This window comes from Lycorma delicatula, chromosome 11 (genome assembly GCF_047948215.1).
Source record: "Lycorma delicatula isolate Av1 chromosome 11, ASM4794821v1, whole genome shotgun sequence".
NCBI classification, from domain to species: domain Eukaryota; kingdom Metazoa; phylum Arthropoda; class Insecta; order Hemiptera; family Fulgoridae; genus Lycorma; species Lycorma delicatula.
The window spans coordinates 30,590,222-30,613,905 of NC_134465.1; the positions used below are offsets into that span (position 1 = coordinate 30,590,222).

At 32.0% G+C, this 23,684-nt stretch overlaps 1 protein-coding gene across 1 annotated transcript in view; it reads right to left on the bottom strand.

Moving 5' to 3' along the window:
- Positions 1-23,684, bottom strand: part of LOC142332472 (protein O-mannosyl-transferase Tmtc3-like) — a 465,936-nt gene that overhangs the window by 395,112 nt on the left and 47,140 nt on the right. Inside the window, exon 2 of the mRNA XM_075378918.1 lies at positions 19,606-19,926. Coding sequence (XP_075235033.1) covers positions 19,606-19,791 — 186 coding nt within the window. The 5' untranslated portion in view covers positions 19,792-19,926. The remainder of the gene's footprint in view (positions 1-19,605; positions 19,927-23,684) is intronic.

Here is a 23,684-nt window from a genome sequence, read left to right on the forward strand (position 1 = left end):
TTTACTTACTTACTCTTAATTTAATTTTGTTAATTTAAATGTGTTAAACAAAGATGGTACACCTATATATAATACGAAAGGTAAAGTCGATAGATGGGTGGAATATATTGAAGAGTTATACGGAGGAAATGAATTAGAAAATGGTTTTATAGAGGAAGAAGAGGAAGTTGAGGAGGATGAAATGGGAGAAACAATACTGAGATCTGAATTTAAGAGAGCATTAAAAGATTTAAATGGCAGAAAGGCTCCTGGAATAGACGGAATACCTGTAGAATTACTGCGCAGTGCAGGTGAGGAAGCGATTGATAGATTATACAAACTGGTGTGTAATATTTATGAAAAAGGGGAATTTCCGTCAGACTTCAAAAAAAGTGTTATAGTAATGATACCAAAGAAATCAGGGGCAGATAAATGTGAAGAATACAGAACAATTAATTTAACTAGTCATGCATCAAAAATCTTAACTAGAATTCTATACAGAAGAATTGAGAGGAGAGTGGAGGAAGTGTTAGGAGAAGACCAATTTGGTTTCAGGAAAAGTATAGGGACAAGGGAAGCAATTTTAGGCCTCAGATTAATAGTAGAAGGAAGATTAAAGAAAAACAAACCAACATACTTGGCGTTTATAGACCTAGAAAAGGCATTCGATAACGTAGACTGGAATAAAAAGTTCAGCATTTTAAAAAATTAGGGTTCAAATACAGAGATAGAAGAACAATTGCTAACATGTACAGGAACCAAACAGCAACAGTAGCAATTGAAGAACATAAGAAAGAAGCCATAATAAGAAAGGGAGTCCGACAAGGATGTTCTCTATCTCCGTTACTTTTTAATCTTTACATGGAACTAGCAGTTAATGATGTTAAAGAACAATTTAGATTCGGAGTAACAGTACAAGGTGAAAAGATAAAGATGCTACGATTTGCTGATGATATAGTAATTCTAGCCGAGAATAAAAAGGATTTAGAAGAAACAATGAACGGCATAGATGAAGTCCTACGCAAGAACTATCGCATGAAAATAAACAAGAACAAAACAAAAGTAATGAAATGTAGTAGAAATAACAAAGATGGACCACTGAATGTGAAAATAGGAGGAGAAAAGATTATGGAGGTAGAAGAATTTTGTTATTTGGGAAGTAGAATTACTAAAGATGGACGAAGCAGGAGCGATATAAAATGCCGAATAGCACAAGCTAAACGAGCCTTCAGTAAGAAATATAAGTTGTTTACATCAAAAATGAATTTAAATGTCAGGAAAAGATTTTTGAAAGTGTATGTTTGGAGTGTCGCTTTATATGGAAGTGAAACTTGGACAATCGGAGTATCTGAGAAGAAAAGGTTAGAAGCTTTTGAAATGTGGTGCTATAGGAGAATGTTAAAAATCAGATGGGTGAATAAAGTGACAAATGAACAGGTATTGCGGCAAATAGATGAAGAAAGAAGCATTTGGAAAAATATAGTTAAAAAAAGAGACAGACTTATAGGCTACATACTAAGGCATCCTGGAGTAGTCGCTTTAATTTTGGAAGGACAGGTAGAAGGGAAAAATTGTGTAGGCAGGCCACGTTTGGAATATGTAAAACAAATTGTTAGGGATGTAGGATGTAGAGGGTATACTGAAATGAAACGACTAGCACTAGATAGGGAATCTTGGAGAGCTGCATCAAACCAGTCAAATGACTGAAGACAAAAAAAAAAAAAAAAAAATTTAATTTTTTACTTGCTTGACTCGTAAACTTTCCTTCAAACTTTTAAAATTATGGAACTACCAAAACTTTGTAATTTGTGTGCCCCCTATTATAGAGAATATTTTGATAGATCACATAAAATCAGTATCAGTTATAAGGATTTGAATTAATACTTTACAAAGTTTAGTTTTCTTTACCCTCATCGGGTAAAGAAAACGAAAATACTGTGTAATCATTGGACAGAAAAGAAGTTTTTTTTAAGTCGGCTCACAAACAATGCGACTTAAAGATCGCATTGCATAAAGATCGCGCCAAGAATGCATTGCTCAACAGGTTTAAGCAGCTTAACACGAACATGTGTAAACTTGCGGAACAAAAAACAGAAAAAGACAGAAGGGATCTACGTTGGAAAATAGGTAAATGCTAAGAAAAGATAATTTACCCGCGGAAGAATTACAGGATCATCAACCCCAAGCAGGGAGGGAAAGCTTAAGTACTTCGCTACACAGCAGATCATTACTTACAAAATCACATTGTTTTATGTCTAATGGAACACGAAATCGGGACATCTTTATCTATTTAACTAGCTTATACAATTGCTACTAGTATTTTTTTCCATTAAAAATTTCAGGAAACTTTTAAAAACTGGTAAAGAGCTCCTTATGGAAAAACTTTATCCAGAATAAAGTGAGGATGCGGAAAGACACAATTGAATTTATACCCTTACCCAGATACTCATTGGTGATGGAGTTAAAACCATCTTTTGAACTATTGAGAAGTAACAATCGAAATAAAAAATATCACACTTCTTGTTCTTAAGTGATGAATTAAAGAAGAGGAAGTAAAAAAATTAAAAAGAGTAGGAAAGGGGAAGAATTAAGTCGAAAATATGCCGTATGAGAGAAAGAAAGAAAAAAAAGGGAGGGGGGAATTCCATTGGAAGAGTCAAATTTTAACGAAGATGGTAAAAATGAGAAATTTTTATATATTAGTACAGTCAATTTGTATTTTTATTTGAAAATCCTTACTTACCTATTGATGTTTTTTCCATGTGTTAGGGGTGATGAGGGAAGCGTAACTCCAGATTTTTAACATCCCCATTTTTTTTAAAAACTCAAAATGTTTTTGAAATGCGTTTTTCTCTGAATATATGCATTTTATAGAAAAGTTTTTCAAACAAAAGATGTAGAGGTGATTCTTCTCTACAATTAATGTCTTTAAATTTATGCCATATAATTTGAAATTGAAATACTAGGTGGCGCTGAAGTTGTAAAAAACGTGTTTTTCGGGTTTTTCACCGGAAAAAATTGTTTTTCGTCTGTATTGCGTTTGGTAAAGTTGTTAATCTCAAAAAAACAGACAACTTTTATTTAAACAATTTTCTTGTACGACTTACCGTTTTGGAGCTGTAGCTTGTGAAAGTGTGAAAATGTTGTGAATTGGGCACGTGTTCGAAACCTGTCTACTCATTTCCAACTTCGTTTTACAACGTTTATTACAACTTCAGCGCACCCTAGTATTTCAATTTCAAATTATACGGTATAACTTCAAAGACATTAATTGTAGAGGAGAATGACCTCTACATTTTTTGTTTGAAAAACGTTTATCTAAAATGCATAGACTCAGAGAAAAACACATTCAAAAACTTTTTGGTTTTTCAAAAATCAATGGGAGGGGGGATGTTAAAAATCTGGAGTTAAGCTTCCCTCATCATCTCTAACGCATGGACAAAAGATCAATCGGTAGGTAAGGATTTTCAAATACAGCCTATCTTGATGATAAATTGCCTGTACTATATGGTTACAAGTATATCTTTTACTTCATCAACGAACATTTATTGTATTTTTTTTTTTTTTTAATATAATTTTCGGTTTTAAATTACCCGTACCTTAACTTACGTTATAGAAAATTCCGAAATAGAGTTTAAATATTTATTTACCCCCGCACTCTTTACCGTTTATCACTCCTTACTTTACTCCCACTGCAACATTTTTTTTTTAATATTGTCTCGTTATCTTATATAAGTGGATAACACTGGCAACAACAATTTTGTATTTTTTGACACTACTACTGATGTAACACTTTCTACTGATATAACAGATCCTCAAACATTCTCATTCCACTGTTACCATCCTATAGCCCACTCTAGCTAAATTCACAAGTTCAATACCCTACTTTTTTCATATTTTTTTTCCAACTAGTTGTTTCTTTTTACTTTTTACTCCTTCTATAATTTTATATCCAATTACTTTTTTTTAAGCTGTCAAGAAAAACCGAAATAAAATACGTTTCTGTTCTTTTTTTCTCTTAGAATATTCGTTGAAAGGGTTCACAACCTTTCCAGAAATAATATTTTGGATTTTTCTTTTTTCTCTTCTTCGTTTTGAAACAATGAAAAGAAAAATGCTTTTATGTCAAATGTTTTAATAAATTGCTGGTCGTGAATATCCATTAATTCATGTTTTTTTTGACATAATCAAATTTATTTCAATAAAAACAGTAGTATATATTTAATATTGCTTACTTATTATTATTTACTTGAGTTATTTAATAATTAAATATCTTTTATTTCTTTTGATTTGTTAATGCAGTTCAGATAACGCACTCGCGTAAATACACCTTCTGAAATGTCACCGATTAATTGATGTTTTTGAGCGTAACTATAGAAAGTTATCGGATTCAAATGTAGAGAATATCTGGACGATGATGAAACACAGTTCATCCCAAAACATGATCCTCATTTCGTCGATCTCACAGACGAAGAGTCTTCAGATAACTTCGATGTATCGACTCATGAGCCGGCAACGGTGATAAATCATCGAAACAAATGGGGGACCATTAAATATCTAAAACGTATATCGGAACTTTTTTTGAACTGAAGACGCGACAATAAATCACAATTTTCAATTCTATTAAATTTTACCCACCGGGTTGGTCTAGTGGTGAACGCGTCTTCATAAATCAGCTGATTTGGAAGTAGAAAGTTACAGCGTTTAAGTCCTAGTAAAGTCAGTTACTTTTATACGGATTTGAATAAGAGGTAATGGATACCGGTATTCTGTGGTGGTTAGGTTTCAATTAACAGCACATATCAGGAATGGTCGAACTGTGACTGTACAAGACTACACTTCATTTACACTCATACATATCATCCTCTGAAATAATACCTGACCGGTAATTCCGGGAGGCTCAACAGGCAAAGAAGAGAGTCCTATTGAATTAGTATTTGTCTAAAAGTTTAATTTTAATTATTTTTATACTTGACTGTTTTTAAAATATTTACTACAAATATTATAAAATATAAATAATATATTAATATAATATATTATCTATATATATAAAAATATTAAGTTCGTTTGTGTACGCTTCAAAAACTAAAAATGTTCTGCACCGATTGAGCTCAAATTTTAGCACGATATATAACCCGCATCAAAGATTGTTTCCATCTATTTTTAATAAATCTATCTTTCTATTTTTAATTTGTACAGTTTTTTAATAAATAAGAGGCTAATAAATCAGATGGAAATGTAAACAAAGGAAAAGCAATCAGATCAATGCAAGATGGCCGCTGTCAAACACAACGACCAATCACAAAGAGCCCGTGTGGCCGTTGCCAATGTAAACAAAATCACAACTGATTAAGTAACAAATTTCTTTGAATTATATTTAACAGCTAAAACATCTGTATTTTATTAAAAAAAAAAAAAAAAAAAAAAAACACCAAACAAAAAGAAAAGCCACCAAGAAGGACTTACAGTAAATAAATTAAAACACCCAACTTGTTATAGCCCAGATAGACTTAAGACTATGCAAACAAAAAAATTCAAAATAGCCAAATACACAGAAAATAATATCCCTACATAATGACCAAAACATCCTTGGTTAGGTTAAATATTCACTTTTGTCTGAATTTACAGAAGGCATTTACAACGAAGCATTGATAAATATTGAAGACAAGTGGTTAGCTAATGCAAGTTCTTAGTCGATTGGGAATGCCAGCACCCACCCGAGCGGCGATTGCTTCATTTGATGTGGATTTACGCCGTGAACAGAGTTACAACATTGGTGATCTTCAGTCATATGTCCAATCAAACATTCCAAAATTAACGCGTGAATAGAAAGGCATTTATGATCGCATAATGCAAATGATAAATGACGGAGTTGGGGGGACCTTCTTCTTGGATGCGCCAGGAGAAACTGGGAAAACATTCCTCATTAGATTGATTCTAGCAACGGTTCGATCAAAAATAGCCTTAGCTCTTGCTTCGTCTGGAATAGCTGCGACATTGTTACCAGGTGGAAGGACTGCGCATTCAGCTCTGAAGTTGCCATTGAACATGCAAATCATCGAGACTCCCACGTGCAATATTTCCAAAGCATCCTGTATGGGAAAAGTATTACAAAAATGAAAACTCATTGTTTGGGATGAATGCACCATGGCACGTAAAAAATCGCTTAAAGCTTTTATCGATCGTTACAAGATTTGCGTGGAAACGTTCAAACATTCGGGAATGCTTTGATATTGCTCGCAGGAGATTTTAGGCAAACATTGCCTGTAATTTCTCGATCGACACCAGCAGACGAAATAAATGCTTGCCTGAAATATTCAACACTGTGGCGACACGTACGTACATTGCAGTTGACTACGAATATGCGTGTCCAGTTACAGAATGATCCATCGCTGAGGTATTCTCACGACAGTTACTGGACATTGGAAACGGACAGCTGCCAGTCGATGAGACGTCTAGACGAATATCATTTCCTGATAATTTTTGTAATTTAGTAAGTCGAAAGAAGAACTGATCGAAAAAGTATTTCCTGATATTCAAATTAATCATAGAAATCACGATCAGCTCAATGAACGAGCTATCCTTGCCGCAAAGAATAAAGATGTCTATCAACTTAATAATTTTATTCAATCCAGCATTCAAAGTGAGGAAATTACATATAAGTCGATAGACACCGTTGTGGAAGCAGATGAAGTAGTTAATTATCCAACGGAATTTTTAAACTCACTTGATCTGCCAGGGATGCCACCACACATATTAAAACTGAAAATAGGTGTGCCAATTATCCTGTTGCGGAATATTAATCAGCCAAAACTCTGCAACGGCACACGACTTGCAGTTAAGAAATTGATGAATAACGTAGTGGAAGCAACGATTTTAACGGGGTCTTTCAAAGGTGAAGATGTCCTCATTCCCCGAATACCCATGATCCAGACCGATACACCATTTCAATTTAAAAGATTGCAATTCCCAATTCGATTGGCATTTGCAATCACAATCGATAAAGCTCAAGATCAATCTTTAGAATTGTGTGGTTTAGATTTAGATGCGGATTGCTTCTCACATGGGCAACTGTATGTTGCGTGTTCCCGAGTCGGAAAACCAGATAGCCTTTATATCTACGCAGACTGTCGAAAAACAAAAAAAATATTGTGTATCCACAAGTATGGCAAAATTAAACTTCTATGAAACGTATGCTTTGTTTTGTTTCTCATTTCTCATCCATGCAACCACAATGTGCCACAGCGAAGCGTGGCGGGTAAAGCTAGTATTATTATAAATATTAACTATATTCGTCGGGGAAGAAAAACATTCTCAACGTTAATTAAAAATTGTTATTGTACTGATCTCCATTGGCGTAGTAGTAGGGTCCTGTTTTTATATCCGAAGGTTATAGGTTCCAGTCCCAGTTAAACATGGAATTAAAGCTAGAAAAATTCATTATCACTGATCACAGGAATTGTAAATTGGGTAGTCTGTTTTTTGCTGAATAAATAAATAAATGTCAGTTTTTTTTTTTTTGCAAAATCTTACAAAAATATATAACGTGTGATTATAATTTCATTGATAAAGACGTTAAAACTAAAAGAGATAAATAATTTATAATGTAATTGAAAATAACAAAAGATATAAAAATATTATGTAAAGCTGTATTAAAAACAGAAAAGTTGAAAGATTTAATATTCAAATAATTTAAATAAAGAAATGAGAGTTAGTACTTATTCCACGTCCTTGAAAAAGAAGTCCTATTTAACATCGAACGTACGATATACAGCCGCAATACCTTTCCACCGCTTTATATTCATAACGTTATTGGGGTCTGACTTGCCATTGTAGTTATCTCAACTGCTGTTGTCCGTTTGGTAAGCCAAATCATTATTTCTGATTTATCAGCACTTTATTTTTTGGTTTTACTTTTAAATTTCCTGCCGTCAAACAAAAATAAAAATTATGCTATCAGTGTAATTTTTATAACCGTTGGCTGTGATTTCATCGTTGTTGTGAACTTTTTCGTTGCCTATATCGTTAATTTAAACTCACATTTTAGTAGATTAATTACATCAGATTTATATGAGTTAATTTAGATCGTATGAATCTACATTTATATGAGTAATATATAGCCATAAATACCTCCGTCATTTTTAAAAATATTTTATCACTTTTTACTTTATTTCACAATTAAAAGTACATTTTTTTTTTATTGTTATAATTTGTTTTAATTATAGTATATTTTTAAGTTTCCTTCAAATTTTAAAATAAACTGCAAAAATGATCGTTTTTACAGATATCGTGCCGTTATCTTATATTTTCCTATGACCTAATGAAGTGGATAATCACAAAATATGAAAAAAGCACGGAAGTACATGATTTTACCGGAAAAAATGTAGTTAGATAATATATATATATATATTAAAATAGGGAATACATTTTAAGCAAAACTTTTCAAAAAATATTCATATAAACGCTAACTTTAACAAATTTTCTTAAGTAAAGTTTTTCTAAATCTAATACATCCTTCTATAAAGGCTAAAATAAGAAAACAAAATTTTCAAAAAAACCTTTCTGCATTTTATTGAATTAAAAATTCAAAATATTGTAGATATTTCTAGATAGCTCAATATAAAAACTTCAAAATGTTTTTGAAAAACCAAAGGATAATAAACCAAAAAACAAAGATCAGATTTTTAATTTTATGAGATGGGCTTGATTTTTTTGTATTTTTTAAAAATCATTTATGTATACATTTTAGATAACAAATTTTCTTTAATAAAGCTTTGGAATTTAAAACTCTTCTGAAGAAAATCGAAATTGGTTTCCTCGCGATATCATCTCACTCCTTAAACGAATTAAAAAAAAAAATTAATATATTCAGTACCGTATATATAGAAATATCTGAGTAAAATTTGAAGAAAATCAGTGTGCTCAATCCTGAGGTATGAAACCAAAAGCAATTCATCACACATAAGTACCACCACATATGTTGTTTGTTTTTGTTTTTTGGTGTGGAAGAACTAGTTGAACCCTAAAACGAAAATATTTGAAAAAAACAGATACCCTGTTTTTGTCATAATCACGAATTTTCCCCTTCGATACAGCTACTTTAACTATATTCAACGGGAAAGTAAAATATCGTCATTTTTTTTTGTCTTCAGTCATTTGACTGGTTTGATGCAGCTCTCCAAGATGCCCTATCTAGTGCTAGTCGTTTCATTTCAGTATACCCTCTATATTCTACATCCCTAACAATTTGTTTTACATATTCCAAACGTGGCCTGCCTACACGATTTTTCCCTTCTACCTGTCCTTCCAATATTAAAGCGACTATTCCAGGATGCCTTAGTATGTGGCCTATAAGTCTGTCTCTTCTTTTAACTATATTTTTCCAAATGCTTCTTTCTTCATCTATTTGCCGCAATACCTCTTCATTTGTCACTTTATCCAGCCGTCTGATTTTTAACATTCTCCTATAGCACCACATTTCAAAAGCTTCTAATCTTTTCTTCTCAGATACTCCGATCGTCCAAGTTTCACTTCCATATAAAGCGACACTCCAAACATACACTTTCAAAAATCTTTTCCTGACATTTAAATTAATTTTTGATGTAAACAAATTATATTTCTGACTGAAGGCTTGTTTAGCTTGTGCTATTCGCAATTTTATATCGCTCCTGCTTCGTCCATCTTTAGTAATTCTACTTCCCAAATAACAAAATTCTTCTACCTCCATAATCTTTTCTCCTCCTATTTTAACATTCAGTGGTCCATTTTTGTTATTTCTACTACATTTCATTACTTTTGTTTTGTTCTTGTTTATTTTCACACGATAGTTCTTGCTTAGGACTTCATCTATGCCGTTCATTGTTTCTTCTAAATCCTTTTTACTGTCGGCTAGAATTACTATATCATCAGCAAATCGTAGCATCTTTATCTTTTCACCTTGTACTGGTACTCCGAATCTAAATTGTTCTTTAACATCATTAACTGCTAGTTTCATGTAAAGATTAAAAAGTAACGGAGATAGGGAACATCCTTGTCGGACTCCCTTTCTTATTACGGCTTCTTTCTTATGTTCTTCAATTGTTACTGTTGCTGTTTGGTTCCTGTACATGTTAGCAATTGTTCTTCTGTCTCTGTATTTGAACCCTAATTTTTTTAAAATGACGAACATTTTATTCCAGTCTACGTTATCGAATGCCTTTTCTAGGTCTATAAACGCCAAGTATGTTGGTTTGTTTTTCTTTAATCTTCCTTCTACTATTAATCTGAGGCCTACAATTGCTTCCCTTGTCCCTATACTTTTCCTGAAACCAAATTGGTCTTCTCCTAACACTTCCTCCACTCTCCTCTAATTCTTTTAATGCTCTCTTAAATTCAGATCTCAGTATTGTTTCTCCCATTTCATCCTCCTCAACTTCCTCTTCTTCCTCTATAACACCATTTTCTAATTCATTTCCTCCGTATTACTCTTCAATATATTCCACCCATCCATCGACTTTACCTTTCGTATTATATATTGGTGTACCATCTTTGTTTAACACATTATTAGATTTTAATTTATGTACCCCAAAATTTTCCTTAACTTTCCTGTATGCTCCGTCTATTTTACCAATGTTCATTTCTTTTTTCACTTCTGAACACTTTTCTTTAATCCACTCTCATATCCTCAACGTCATTTAAAAATTATTTTTTTATACTGACCTCCGTTGGCGTAATAGTAGGGCCCTAGTTTTTTAACCAAAGGTTACGGGTTCCAGTCCCGGTTAAACATGGAATTAAAGCTACAAAAATTCATTATCGCTGATCACAGGAACTGTAAATTGGGTAGTCTGTTTTTTGCGGAATAAATAAATAAATGTTAGTTTTTTTTTGCAGAATCTTACAAAAATATATAACATTTGATTATAATTTAATTAATAATGACGTTAAAACTAAACGAGATAATTTATTTATAACGTAATTGAAAATAACAAAAAACAAATTCAATAAGTAATTTGTGAGTAACGTGTAACAACAGTCAAATTACACTTCTTGCAAATTAAATAAAATAATTGGAAAAAAGTCAAAATTTATAATAGAAAACGTTTCTTTTATCACATATTTTTCCCCCCGTCCTTCCGAGCCAGACCCGCAGCCAAGCATAAACTCAGCTCCATCGCCTCAAGCTACCTCGATAGAAACAAAGTCCCACCCAAGTAGCCGGGTCACGGCCCTTTATTTGCGTGTCACGCCTCTAATGAGGGAACCCCAATGAGGACCCCTCACCGGGACTACGGTTTTTACGCCCTGCTTCTAATGAGATACCCCCAAAGGGATCCCCCACCGAGACTACGGTCTTACATTCCCGCCCCGAAAAGAGTCCCCGGCTAATCATTGATGGTGGACGCGTTCCGGCGTCCCACATATTTTAAGTAAACCTGTGTGTACGTTTACTTCATTTAATAGTATTATTTTATAAATTAAAAATTAGAAAAAAGACTTTTTTTTAATTTTAACAGTAATTTAACTGTACTCAGCGGTCATGAAACCAATTTGGACTTAATAAGCCTAACTGTGAGGTACAACAAGCGTTAGTAACATCAAAGTCGTACTGGATTCCAGAACAAACGATTGAGAAATATAATAGAAGCGCCGTGGTTTACGATAAACACTGAAATATATATTTATATGGGATTGCCAACAGTTCAAGAGGAGATAAGGCGATTCGGTGCAAAATACAAAATGAGACTAGACAAACATGTGAACTGACTCGCGGTTAATTTCCTGGATTATTAACGAGGGTATTAGGCGCCTAAACCGACAGCGTATATTAAATCTGTGAGTTCTCTGAGATTTGAGGTGAATCAGCTTTTCTACGATGTAATGATTCGTCAAAATTTTTCATTTCGTTTTATTTATTTGATTTATTTTGATTTATTCTTTGATTTCTTTACTTTTTCTTTGCTTGATTATTTATTTGTGATTCTTTGTGTAACTGATAAGTTTTACTTTTAGTGTTTTCTTTGCTTTTTGTGTTCTGAACTTTATCAATATTCTTGTATTGATCATTGCATGTACTTGTTTATGTATATTGTACATTTATGTATACTGTATATATATATATAAAGTTCTTTGAGGAATTTAAATGGAAACCTCTCTCTGCATGTCATTTCTTTGGTATGGAAAAAATTAACAGTAACTGCCAAAGTTCAGTAAAAAATTGTATAATCAGTTTTAAAATTAAAAAAAAATTTCATTGTTACCAGCCCAAGATTATTTTCGTGTTGGTTTTAATTTATTTTAATAATAATTTTATAATTTAATTTAAAATTAAATTACCAGATTTAATAATGTTTATTTTATAATTATTTGAGTTTTATTTTAATAATAAATTCCCACTAATTACATAGTAAAAACCTCTAGAAATATACTGCGGGTTTATCCCGTTAGGCGACACAAAGAAATATTCCAATTAAGTAACCAATTAATTTAATTTACTTTTTAACTGTCTGTAATAATATTTACAGATAATTATTTTAAATAACTTCTTTTCGGCTAGTGTTAATAAGAAAGTATTCTCACAGAATTTTTATGGTTTAATGTTTTTAACAACAAATCTTTAATGTTTATGACAAACGTTACACTCCTCAACAACGTTTACAAATCGTACAAATTTATTGGTTTTAGCTACATATTGTACACTCTGCGTGATTTATGGTGTGCATAATAGGCCAAGTAAACGCACAATTCATCGACTGGTTAAGAAATTGGAAGAGAATTTTCTCTACTTGATACTGAAACACCAATTCACTGAAAAAATCCAAGGAGTCAAGAGAATATTGTTACTGTTTTAATACACAAAAGTGCAAGTGTTAATTGAAAAAAATTCAATGAATTTTTTTAAAAGCTTTTATTTAACCCGCTTTAGGATAATCAAATCTTGCAACTGCTATATCTTTTGATCTATCGTATGAAAATCAATGAAATTTGGTACACGTATGTAACTTCGATGTGTAAAAAAAAATATTTTTACTTTTTTTTAGTCTTAAAAAAAAAATACAAAAAAAATTACAAAAATATATTTGATTACATATAAAAAAATATTTTTTAAAAAGGCTTTTATTTAACTAATATTAACATTAATAAAAAAAGGAAACAAATTTAAAAAAAACCCTAAAAAGTAGAAGCAACGTTATCATTGTGCGCTGGGTGCGTCGTTGCACCGTCTTGCTGCAGCCAGTTATCTCGTTCATCCGTCTTAAATAGTGCCACGAATCGTATGATGATGTCCTGGTAAAGTTCAACTGTTATAGTTTCCGTGAAAAATACTGGACTTATATTTCTTTTTGCGAAATCGCACACCATACTCCAACCTTCTACTGTAATGGAGTCTCATGGAAAATGTGGTTTTCTTTACTCCAGTATCTATCCTTCTGGCTGTTTACGTAGCCATTTAGGTGAAACCATGCTTTATCGGAGTAGAAAACATAATTCAACATCCGAACACCGCTGCGAATAAACGCAAAAACAATTGACAGTAATGCAGCCTTTTTTCCTCGAAGCTCTCGAATCTTCTGCAAAACGTGAATGCGATACGGACGGAGTTTCAGCTTCTTTGTGGCTCTGCGAACACTCCTGTAAGACACTGCGGTTTGTAGAGACTGTTTTCGTAGCGACTTTCTTGGTGAACGTAGCAACGATAAGCAGATACTTTCCAAGGACGCTTCACTTAAAACCGTAGGTCGGCCGGACCGTTTACACTCATCCACACTACTGATTTCTCTAAAACGAACGAATATATATGCGTAAAATCGTTGATTTATTAGGGACCCGCGATTCAGGAAAAGCTACCCTAAAGTCTTCCTGACATTTTAAGAATAACTGCGATTTAAAGAAATTTTCAACAATGAACGAATGTTGAGCCTGGGAAAAACGGATGTTTGTCCGCTCACAGCTTACTCACCAATGTCATTACAAACCTGATGTAGACACCACATGACTTCCTTGAACGCCTGTTACATTACATATACACATTTTTTGCTGCACTTCATTTAAACTTATTTCATTTGAGAGTGCACAATCCTCCAATTCTTTAATAAAGTGGACAGTTATACAATTACTAAAATATTAGTTTTTATTAATATCAAATGTATTTATACAATTATTAATTCAACAATCTTACCTCAAATATTAGGAAAAATGGCCCAAAAATTTCCTTAGCATTTTATATTAGTTTATTTGCTTCACGTCGCGAAAGTAGATAAGTGGTGTAAGTGAGAAAGTGTCGGATCCGTTATCATGCACATATCGGTTTGAATGCGACTTCGTACACATGTACTTTTTTTATTTAAATATATTGATTTATTAATAATTATTAACCTCTGATTGTAAATTTTTTTGAATTAAAATGAAAAGTACATAAAATTTTATTTCACTAATAATTTCTGATTTTTTTCATTTTTTTTGTATTATTATTGAATAAGTATTTATTGATAATGTTTTTTTTTTCTTTTTTTACAATCAGAGGTTAATAATTATTAACGAATCAATATATTTAAATAAAAAAAATATATATGTATATGAAGTCGTATTCGAACCGATGTGCCTTTCCCTTCTAAGATCCAAATATTTCATGAATTAAAACTTTATTTGGCTATAACTCTGGAACCGATGAAAATAAGTACCATTTATAATATATCGTTGAAAAGTTCTCAACGAGGGATCACTACTGAAGTTAAGAGAAAGTTCAAAATCCAGATGTTTCAAAATTGAAACCTCGCTTTATTTAGAGGTCTAACTGTATACACATTTTTGGCCCAGTCGATTGCAATCAAAAGTAGGTGGACAACTAGGCGATACAACATTCCTAAATACAAAATTTTAACATTATACGGCTAATCGTTTTTGAGTTATACGAGATATACACGTACGTACTGACGTCACGCCAAAACTAGTCAAAATGGATTCAGAGATGAAAATGAATATTTTCGTTGAAATCTGAAAACCGAAATTTTTCGTGATTACAATACTTCCTTTACTTTGTACAAGGAAGTAAAAAAGAGGGAAATTGTTTGGCTATTGTGTGCTACTCTTTTATCACAAGGTCAACCGTTGCCAATAAACACATTCCCGCCGGCAAATAACTAAATTTCTCTCGGCAATATGTTTTCGAATTTAGGTTTCCGTATCTTGGTTCACTCTGCATATATCTGAAGAATACATGCAAACCCAGAATTAATTAATATCTCGTTTAGTATAGTTGAAAATGAGGAAATTTGCACATAGTTAGAATCTGTTTTAAACATTTCTTCACCCCTTTCATAGTCGAATCTCGAAAAAAAATCCGGTGTTTAGATATTAATATGAAGATTACAAACACCAAAAATCAAGTTGATATCTACATTTTTTGCCGAGAAATTATTAAAAAAAAATAGTAAATTTCATTGTTACACCATTTTAACCACTTAAACTCGAAATATAAAAAAAACCTTTCTTATTGTGCACTTACGGCGTAAAAAGAACATGTATACAAATTTTAATCAATTTATCTTTAATAGGTTTTGCTGGACATTAATTATGAATGACTCACGATAAATTTTTTATTTATACAAATAACATTATTACCGTTCAGAGAACTTTCAATACTGTCTCAAATTACTTTACCAGCGTCAAAGTCATAAAAAAGAAAAACCGGTACATATATGTAAAGTAATATATTAACTTTTATTATAAATTATTAATTAAATTTAATTAAGTTTATAATTAATTGAAATATATTTCACAAAAGTATGTTATAATACTGTTTTATTCCACGTATGACTGGAAAATATTTTCTACGATACAAAAAGAATTGAGCTAGAGACTAAAAAAGAAAAAAAGGACTTCTAATAGGATTATAAAATAAGCAATTTATTGGATTTTTATTCACAGAAAAAATTTACCATAGTAAATATTAAGTTTAAAAAATCTAAATTAGTTTTGCAATAATGAAACTCTAACAAGACTAATAAAAGAAAAAAAATATATTCTGGTACTGAATCATTAAATATTAAAAGCTGGCATTTTACTACGTTGCTCACACCCTCCCCCCACCCTCGATCCCTTTCCCGTCATTATAATTATCTGCAATAGCCGTTTCATCAATATTGCCAAGTACAAGTTGTAGAGATCTCATTTCATTCCAATTAAATGTTTCCATAATGTTTTTTCAATAGATGTTCTACATTGTCTATCTTTCCTGTTTTATTCCCATTTCCTCTTTTTTATCATTGCATGGTGCATGTTAATAACATTAAACCTTTTTTACCATGATAATTACTACAGCATCTCTTACATGTTGATTTTTCATGTATAAAACACGTCCATCACTTTCATGTGAGCCATTTATTCGCTTGCAGTACCTTCAATTTGAGTTTTTTATATCAAATGGATTGACAATGGAGTAATCTACCAATTCAGCTTGTTTTTATCTCTCTCTCACTCTCTCTCTCTCTCTCTTACCCTTTCCCTTTTTCTCTCACACGCTCTTTCTTTTTCAAGTTACATGAGTCGACATAACTCGAGCCCTTTTACAAACATATCTGAACATGTATTATTTTTATAGGTATTTTCGGCATCAAATATGCCACTTTTAAACTTCCATCACTTCTGGACAGGCCAATCAAAATTGCCCGAAACATTTCTTCCCTAATTTTTGAAGAACTCGAATCAGGTCTCAAAAATCAGAGGGCGAATTGTTTGCATTCACCTGAACTCAATTGGTAGATTACTCGGCATAAATCATAATCATCATAAACTTTTACTCAAAATATTTCAATGGTACAAAATTATCTCGAACATGTGAATAGCGATTTGATAGCTAGAAATTACATTCTGTCACTGGAAAATTATGTTCGGCCTACTTGGTGAACACATTAAGATTCAGTAACATACCGTAATCAAGATGATTGCATTTTAATCCTGTTCACTATATCTCAATTCGTATTAAGGATACGAATGTAGTTTAAGACAAGTGAGTAAGAGAAACATCTCCATGACAAACAACATTTTACACAGTGAAACTGAAAATTTTAATATTAACAAAAAAAATCTTGCGGAAAACTACGAAAGAAGACTGAATTTTCGTTTCCGACACCCTTATTATTTCGCACTCAGAAACGCACTGATTTTCAGAGCACAACCCACTACAAACGTTCGATTAACGAGTAAACCCTACACACAACCATCATGTTTCAATTCACTAACCATTGTGACATACTGCATAAATGTCTATGAAAAGGACAGGACTAGACAGTCAACATAACATCAAATTGAGGTTATATTGCCTGTTTTCGACTTTAAATTTAGCTTAACTCACGAACGACTCAACCAATCTTCATCGAGATTTCACATGCACAACTTCAGATACACTACTACAGCATATCTAAACTTAAATAAAATTGTAGTTTTGGAAATCTGGAGCAACAAAATTTGTTATATATAAATGGAATTTTCGTAATCCTCATACCTCAAAACGTAAAGAAAATTTATTTTCAACCCCAATCTTATAATGTAACCGAAAGAAATACCTCAAATTGAGGTTATGTTGTCTGTTTTCATCTTAAATTGAGCGTAACTCAGGAACAACTGAATCAATCTTCACTTGCACAATGTATGGAGTATCGACGACTTGCTGGCAAAGTTGAGACGAATCCCGGGCACCAGAGTGCTGGTTGCTCTGGACGCTAACGCCAAGTCTTCCGCCTGGGATTCAGCACTCACTGACGCCAGAGGCGCTGGTCTCCCACAGTTTGTTGAAGTCTGGAACCTCTACTTGCTTAATGAGGCAGAACAATATGTTCTACCATAAACATATATATTTAAATAAACCAAAAATATGTTTAAAAAAATTGAAAAAACGGGATTTTGTTATTTTTCCGGTCCCCACCTCCAAACTCAACTTCCGAGAAAAATTTTTGATTTGTCTACGTTTACTTTGGTAAATGGAAAAAATAACAAAAGAAAATTCCACAAAAAATGTAGTGCAACCAACAAAAAGTTACATAAGAATTCTTTTTTGGATGTTAGTGTAGGTTATGATGAAATTTTATTGTAATATTACTATTAAATATTTATTATTCAAGCTTTTAATGAAGTTAAAAGTTTAAATAAACCATAAAAGTTGTAAAAAATTTTTTAAATAGATATTTTTTAAACTTTTAGATCGGTCGTACCCCCAATATTGCTTCCAAAGTATTATTTTTTTTTTGATCGCTGGCATTACTACTATGCCTTTTTTCTAACTTTCACGACCACCGTTTGATTTTTGTTCAGAGGATGAGATGAACGATAATTTTTGTAGCGTGTGAAAATGCCATGCATGACCGGGATTCGAACCTGGGAACTTCGCATGAAAGGCCGAGACGTTACCACTCGTGCCACGGAGGCTGGCCTGATATGCCTAGGAAGACATAAAAGATTCAGTTAAAAAATATTCAATAAATAATAATTTCACGATTTTTGTGGATAGGGGACAATGGGGGGCTACTTTTTTTTAATAAAATAACCATTTAGGCATGCCCTGAGCATAATATAAAGTAGGGTTATCTTAAAAAAAGTTTGAGAAAATTGATTCCAAAAAATTATCTATCCCAACCCCTGGAGAAATTGATCTCAAAACTTTACTCAAAGATTGTCCCATATACAGTAACTAGTCTCTGAATAAAATTTCATGAAAGTCGATTTATCCAGTCAAAAATTATTAAGTTTCAAACACGTCAATACACCTTTTTTCCCCCTGTTTAGCCTTCGGGAATTACCGTTCAGGTATTACTTCAGAGGATGAATAAGGATGATATGTATGAGTGTAAATGAAGTGTAACCTTGTATAGTCTCTGGTTGACCATTCCTGAGATAAGTGGCTAACTGAAATCCAACCACTAAAGAACACCGGTATCCTCGATCTAGTATTCAAATTCATATAAAAGTCACTCTGGCTTTACTAGGACTTGAACGCTGGAACTCTCGACTTCCAACGTCAATACACCTACATACATTTAAACATTACCCTCCACTTTTTTTTTGTTTTTTGAGGTTAATGGGTCATGAAACGTCAAAAAATGCAAAAATACCGTACCCAATAATTTGACTGATTACCATACTATCCTTCTTGCAGCATAGCTCTAGAGTTATCAGGAAACGTAAAAGAAGAAACTTTTTCGTTTTGCCTTCCTGTAAAATTAACGGTCATCTAATGCACTCCCTGATTTTTGAAATACTGCACACAAATCAACATCTATACAATTTTTTTTCTTTTCATTACAACCTGTTTACTTTTTATTTTATAATTTTTTTGGATTAAACATACATTTTAAAGAATTTTATTTGATGAATTTTGGAAATACAGACGAATCAGAGAAAAGACACAGAAAAATAATTATATAATAAGTATTAGTAATATTTAAGGCTTTTAGAGTTCTTTAATAATGGTAGAAAATATAAACAGTAAAAAAAAAACAAAAAAAACATTAAGGTTAAAATAGTGAAAACAGAATTATTACAGAAAGCAGTAACAAACAATATAGAAATAAATCACCAGGGATAATAAAGTATTAGAAACACGCAATAAAAAAAAAATTAATAAATAAATACATATATATATTGAAATCTTACCTTATACATTGGAGTACCCCAAAAATCATTAAAAAATACATTTTTGACTGGTGTATGCGGTCTTAAATCGCGATTTTCTTTTATTGCACTTATATCATCAAATACAAAACCACAATAGCAGCTATTATAATAACACACAACACACGTCACAAATATCACTGTTGATAAAACGTGATGGGCAGCCATAATAAATATAATTAATTTTTAAAACACTTTCAAAAATAAAAACGATAATTTTTTTACACTTAATAATCAGGTGTTTTTATACTGTTTTAAACTGATTCTTCTGCCGATATATTTATCAACTTCATAAAAATGAACCTGTAAACATAAAAATATTACATTAAATTTAAATTAACAATAATACATAAAACATATTTAAATAAACAGTGACGGCAAAGAATCCAAGCGATTTCAAAAATTCATAACTCTTTAGATTTAAGTGATTTTCTTTTCAGATATTACAAGGGAAATCAGGAAAATTAATGACGGAAAGGTTGCTCAACGGATGAAAATCATATTATTTTATTTTGAAAATCTACATTCAATAATATAGACTCAACGAACTTATTGTCTTGATTTCAATATAAGAATCTATCCTCTGCTTACATGATTAAGTACTTTGTGGAACGTTTTCGACAGCAGGGTTCAGTAAGGATATGCCAAAATCCTAAAGACCACGTATATCCCGAAGTGAAGAGAATATTCAACAACTACGAGAGAGTGTTGAGGAGAACCCAGATACAACTCGAAGACATTCTCTTCAGTTAAACATTACTCGGAGATCATTGCAGCTAATACAAGTAAAGGACTTAAAACTGTTCCCATAAAAAATTCAACTTGTGCAAGAATTGAATCCGAGAGATCAGGAACAACGCCTAAATTATGCCATATAGTTTCAAGAACTGATATAAGAAATTTAAAAAAATCAAGCATAATTTGGTAATCAGCGATACAGCCCACTTTCTGATGGTACTTAAAAAAGAGGTTTGTATTAATAAGCCAACGACAGTCCAACAATTAAAAAACAATATTCCATCTGAAGTTGAAGCCGTCACTTCGAATAATTTAATCGAAATCACGGAAAATTCTCTAGAAAGAGCACAACTTTGTGAGATAGAAAATGGGGGTAATTTTAACCACTAGCTTAAAGAAATCGTCATAAATTACAGTTTATAATTTATCACCGGATTAATTACCAACTTAAACATTTGTTTTATGTAAACGGTTAAAAACCGTTGGTTTCTTTTACGTCGCCCATTATAAGTAAAACTTTGTTTAACTATATCAATTCTAATAAACAGTATTCAAATTTTAACTATACTTAATAACGTATAGCAGTTCAACCGACGAGTTTGCTTGTTTATTTGTTACCAATGAGTTTGATGTTTAATAATTTGCTTCTAAATAACGTTTAAAAATGAAGAATGGTGTAACTTAATTCCCAGTTTATACTTGTGTTAACCTGTGAAATTTAATTACATTTATAAAAGTTTTCTTAAGAGGAAAAAACTAAAGAAAAGTATGACCTTTTGATTAATTTTTAACATAACTTTACTATTTTAAGTACTTTTATTTAACCTCCGGGTCTACAATTAAGTATTGCTTCAGAGGATAAAATGAATGATTTGTAGCGTGTGTGATGCCATGCTTGACCGGGATTCGAACTCGGAACCTCCGGGTAAAAGGCCAAGACGCTACCATTCGCGCCACGGAGGCCGGCTACTTCCAGTACTTAAATACATCTTCCACTGCTTCGGATAACTGAGAATTTATTAAATTTAATTAGCTATTATATAAAACCAATTAGAACAAAAACTGGGGAGAAAGGAATAGAATAAGTGCCTGCCATGAATCAGTAAAATTCATTAAAATTATAAATATATTAAATTTACCTTCCAAAAAAATTCTGTAAAAATTAACGTAATAAATTATTTACATGAAAAAATAAAATTTCTGTGTGATGTAAGAATCAAAAAGTCTAATTTATAGGATTTAGTTAAAAAAGAAATAATGAAACGTACAGAAATACATAGGAAATCAAGGTCAAAGAGTAGTACGCCTTCCTCCACATATGTAGGTGCTCAATCCAATAGAATTAGCATTGACAGGATGAAAACATTATATTAAATCGGTTAGTAATACTTCTGTCAATTAGTCAATGATGAAATTACAGCAATTACGTCAGGAAGGAATAAAAGCAGTGTCTAAAGAAAATTGGGTTGGTCAATACAGTCAAGAAGAGGAAATAGAAAAAGATGGGATAATGGAGACTGCGAACGATGAATTTATTAAAACACAGAGTGTTCGGATAATGACAAAATGGGTAATGATGGCATTAATGCTAATGATAATTTTGTTATAAACTACTACAATGGTGAAAGTTAAAACAACAATAATTATAAAACGTTCATGGACCAGTTTGATGCGCTTGACAGAAGCAGGTCAATGTTTTTAATAGTCTACGTATTTTGCCGAAGCTTGGCTGCCACTCAACAGTCTGTCCAGAGCTCTTAACGTGATTCACTATCAGCAATACAGCTGAATTCAAATTAATAAAAAATCTTTTCTTTTTCCTGTTTAGCCTCCGGGAATCACCGTCAGATATTACTTCAGAGGCTGAATGAGGATGATATGTATCAGTGTAAATGAAGTGTATTTTGTACAGCCTCAGTTCGACCATTCCTGAGATGTGTGGTTAATTGAAACCCAACCAACAAGAATACCAGTATCCACGATCTGGTATTCAAATCCGTATAAAAGTAAGTGCCTTTACTAGGACTTGAACGCTGGAACTCTCGACTTCCAAATCAGGTGATTTACGAAGACGCGTTCACCACTAGACCAACCCGGTGGGAAATGAATAAAAAATGTCATCTCCTATACTGATTGCAATATTAGCAATTTTTCATGAAAACAGCGATTTAGCAACTGCTGTTTTAAAACAGAAACAACTATTAATTTCTATAACATTTACATACAGGGAATTTATTTAAACTTGTGATTTATTTTTACTTTAAAATAAATATTTTTAGTACAAATAAATACCTATAAAAAATATAATTATAAGTTCCGCTTACCAACAATTAAGTGTGTTCAAGCGTTTTCAGAAATATTTTCCATCTTCAGAAACATATGATAGAGTATATTTTATAAATATTCACATTTTAAAAAAATTCCCTTTCGGCACGCCGGAATGCAGAAATAGATTTCACCGGTGCTACATAAGGGATAAAAAATATTCCACCTCAAAGTTAAGAAAAACTTCAAATTTACTCAATACGACAATGGTTGCATGTGAAAAAAAGTTTCACATGTTTAGCACACGACAAGCCACATCTTACAATTCCAGCAACATTTTGGTAATCCTCTGCCGCAAGGGTTGGTCATATCAAAAATTGTTTCAGACAGAAGTTTTAGGTAATGTTAAGAGGACTAACGACCACTTTAAACCGATTCGATACTGTTTATTAAGGGAGATATGATTTTTTTGTCTTCAAGACTCCATTTTTTCCACTCCTTAGATCAACGGCTGGTGATATCAAAAACGTTTTATGTCCTTACCCAAAGAATAGTAGGAACTTTAAACGAATTCAGTATTTTACTAAATATGAAAGTTATAGCGATATTTTTTTTTTTTTTTTTTTTTAAAAAGCCCTCCCCATTTCCACTCCAATGGTCCGATTTTGCCCATTAACGAATTCGACCGAGATTTTGGGACGAATTATTTTTAAGGAACAATTTGAAAGTGATTGGCGGAAAATTACGTCAGTTATGTATGTTTCATATATGTATGTATATATATATATATATAAATGAATATAGAAACGTTTGAGCTGATGGTGGTGTTGGGGTCTGGGGGATGTGAAACGCGAAGATATATCGAAATTTTCCGGAAGTCGAATCATGTACCCATTACAATAGGTAAATTAGGTAGATAGGTAGATTTCTTATGAAATCTACCTAAAATTGTGGTAGTGAAATAAATTAAATTTTATATAAATATAACAATGACGGTCATAATAATAAAATTAAGTCAACTTTTTATACGTCTTGTCAATAGAAGAGTCTCAATTGTT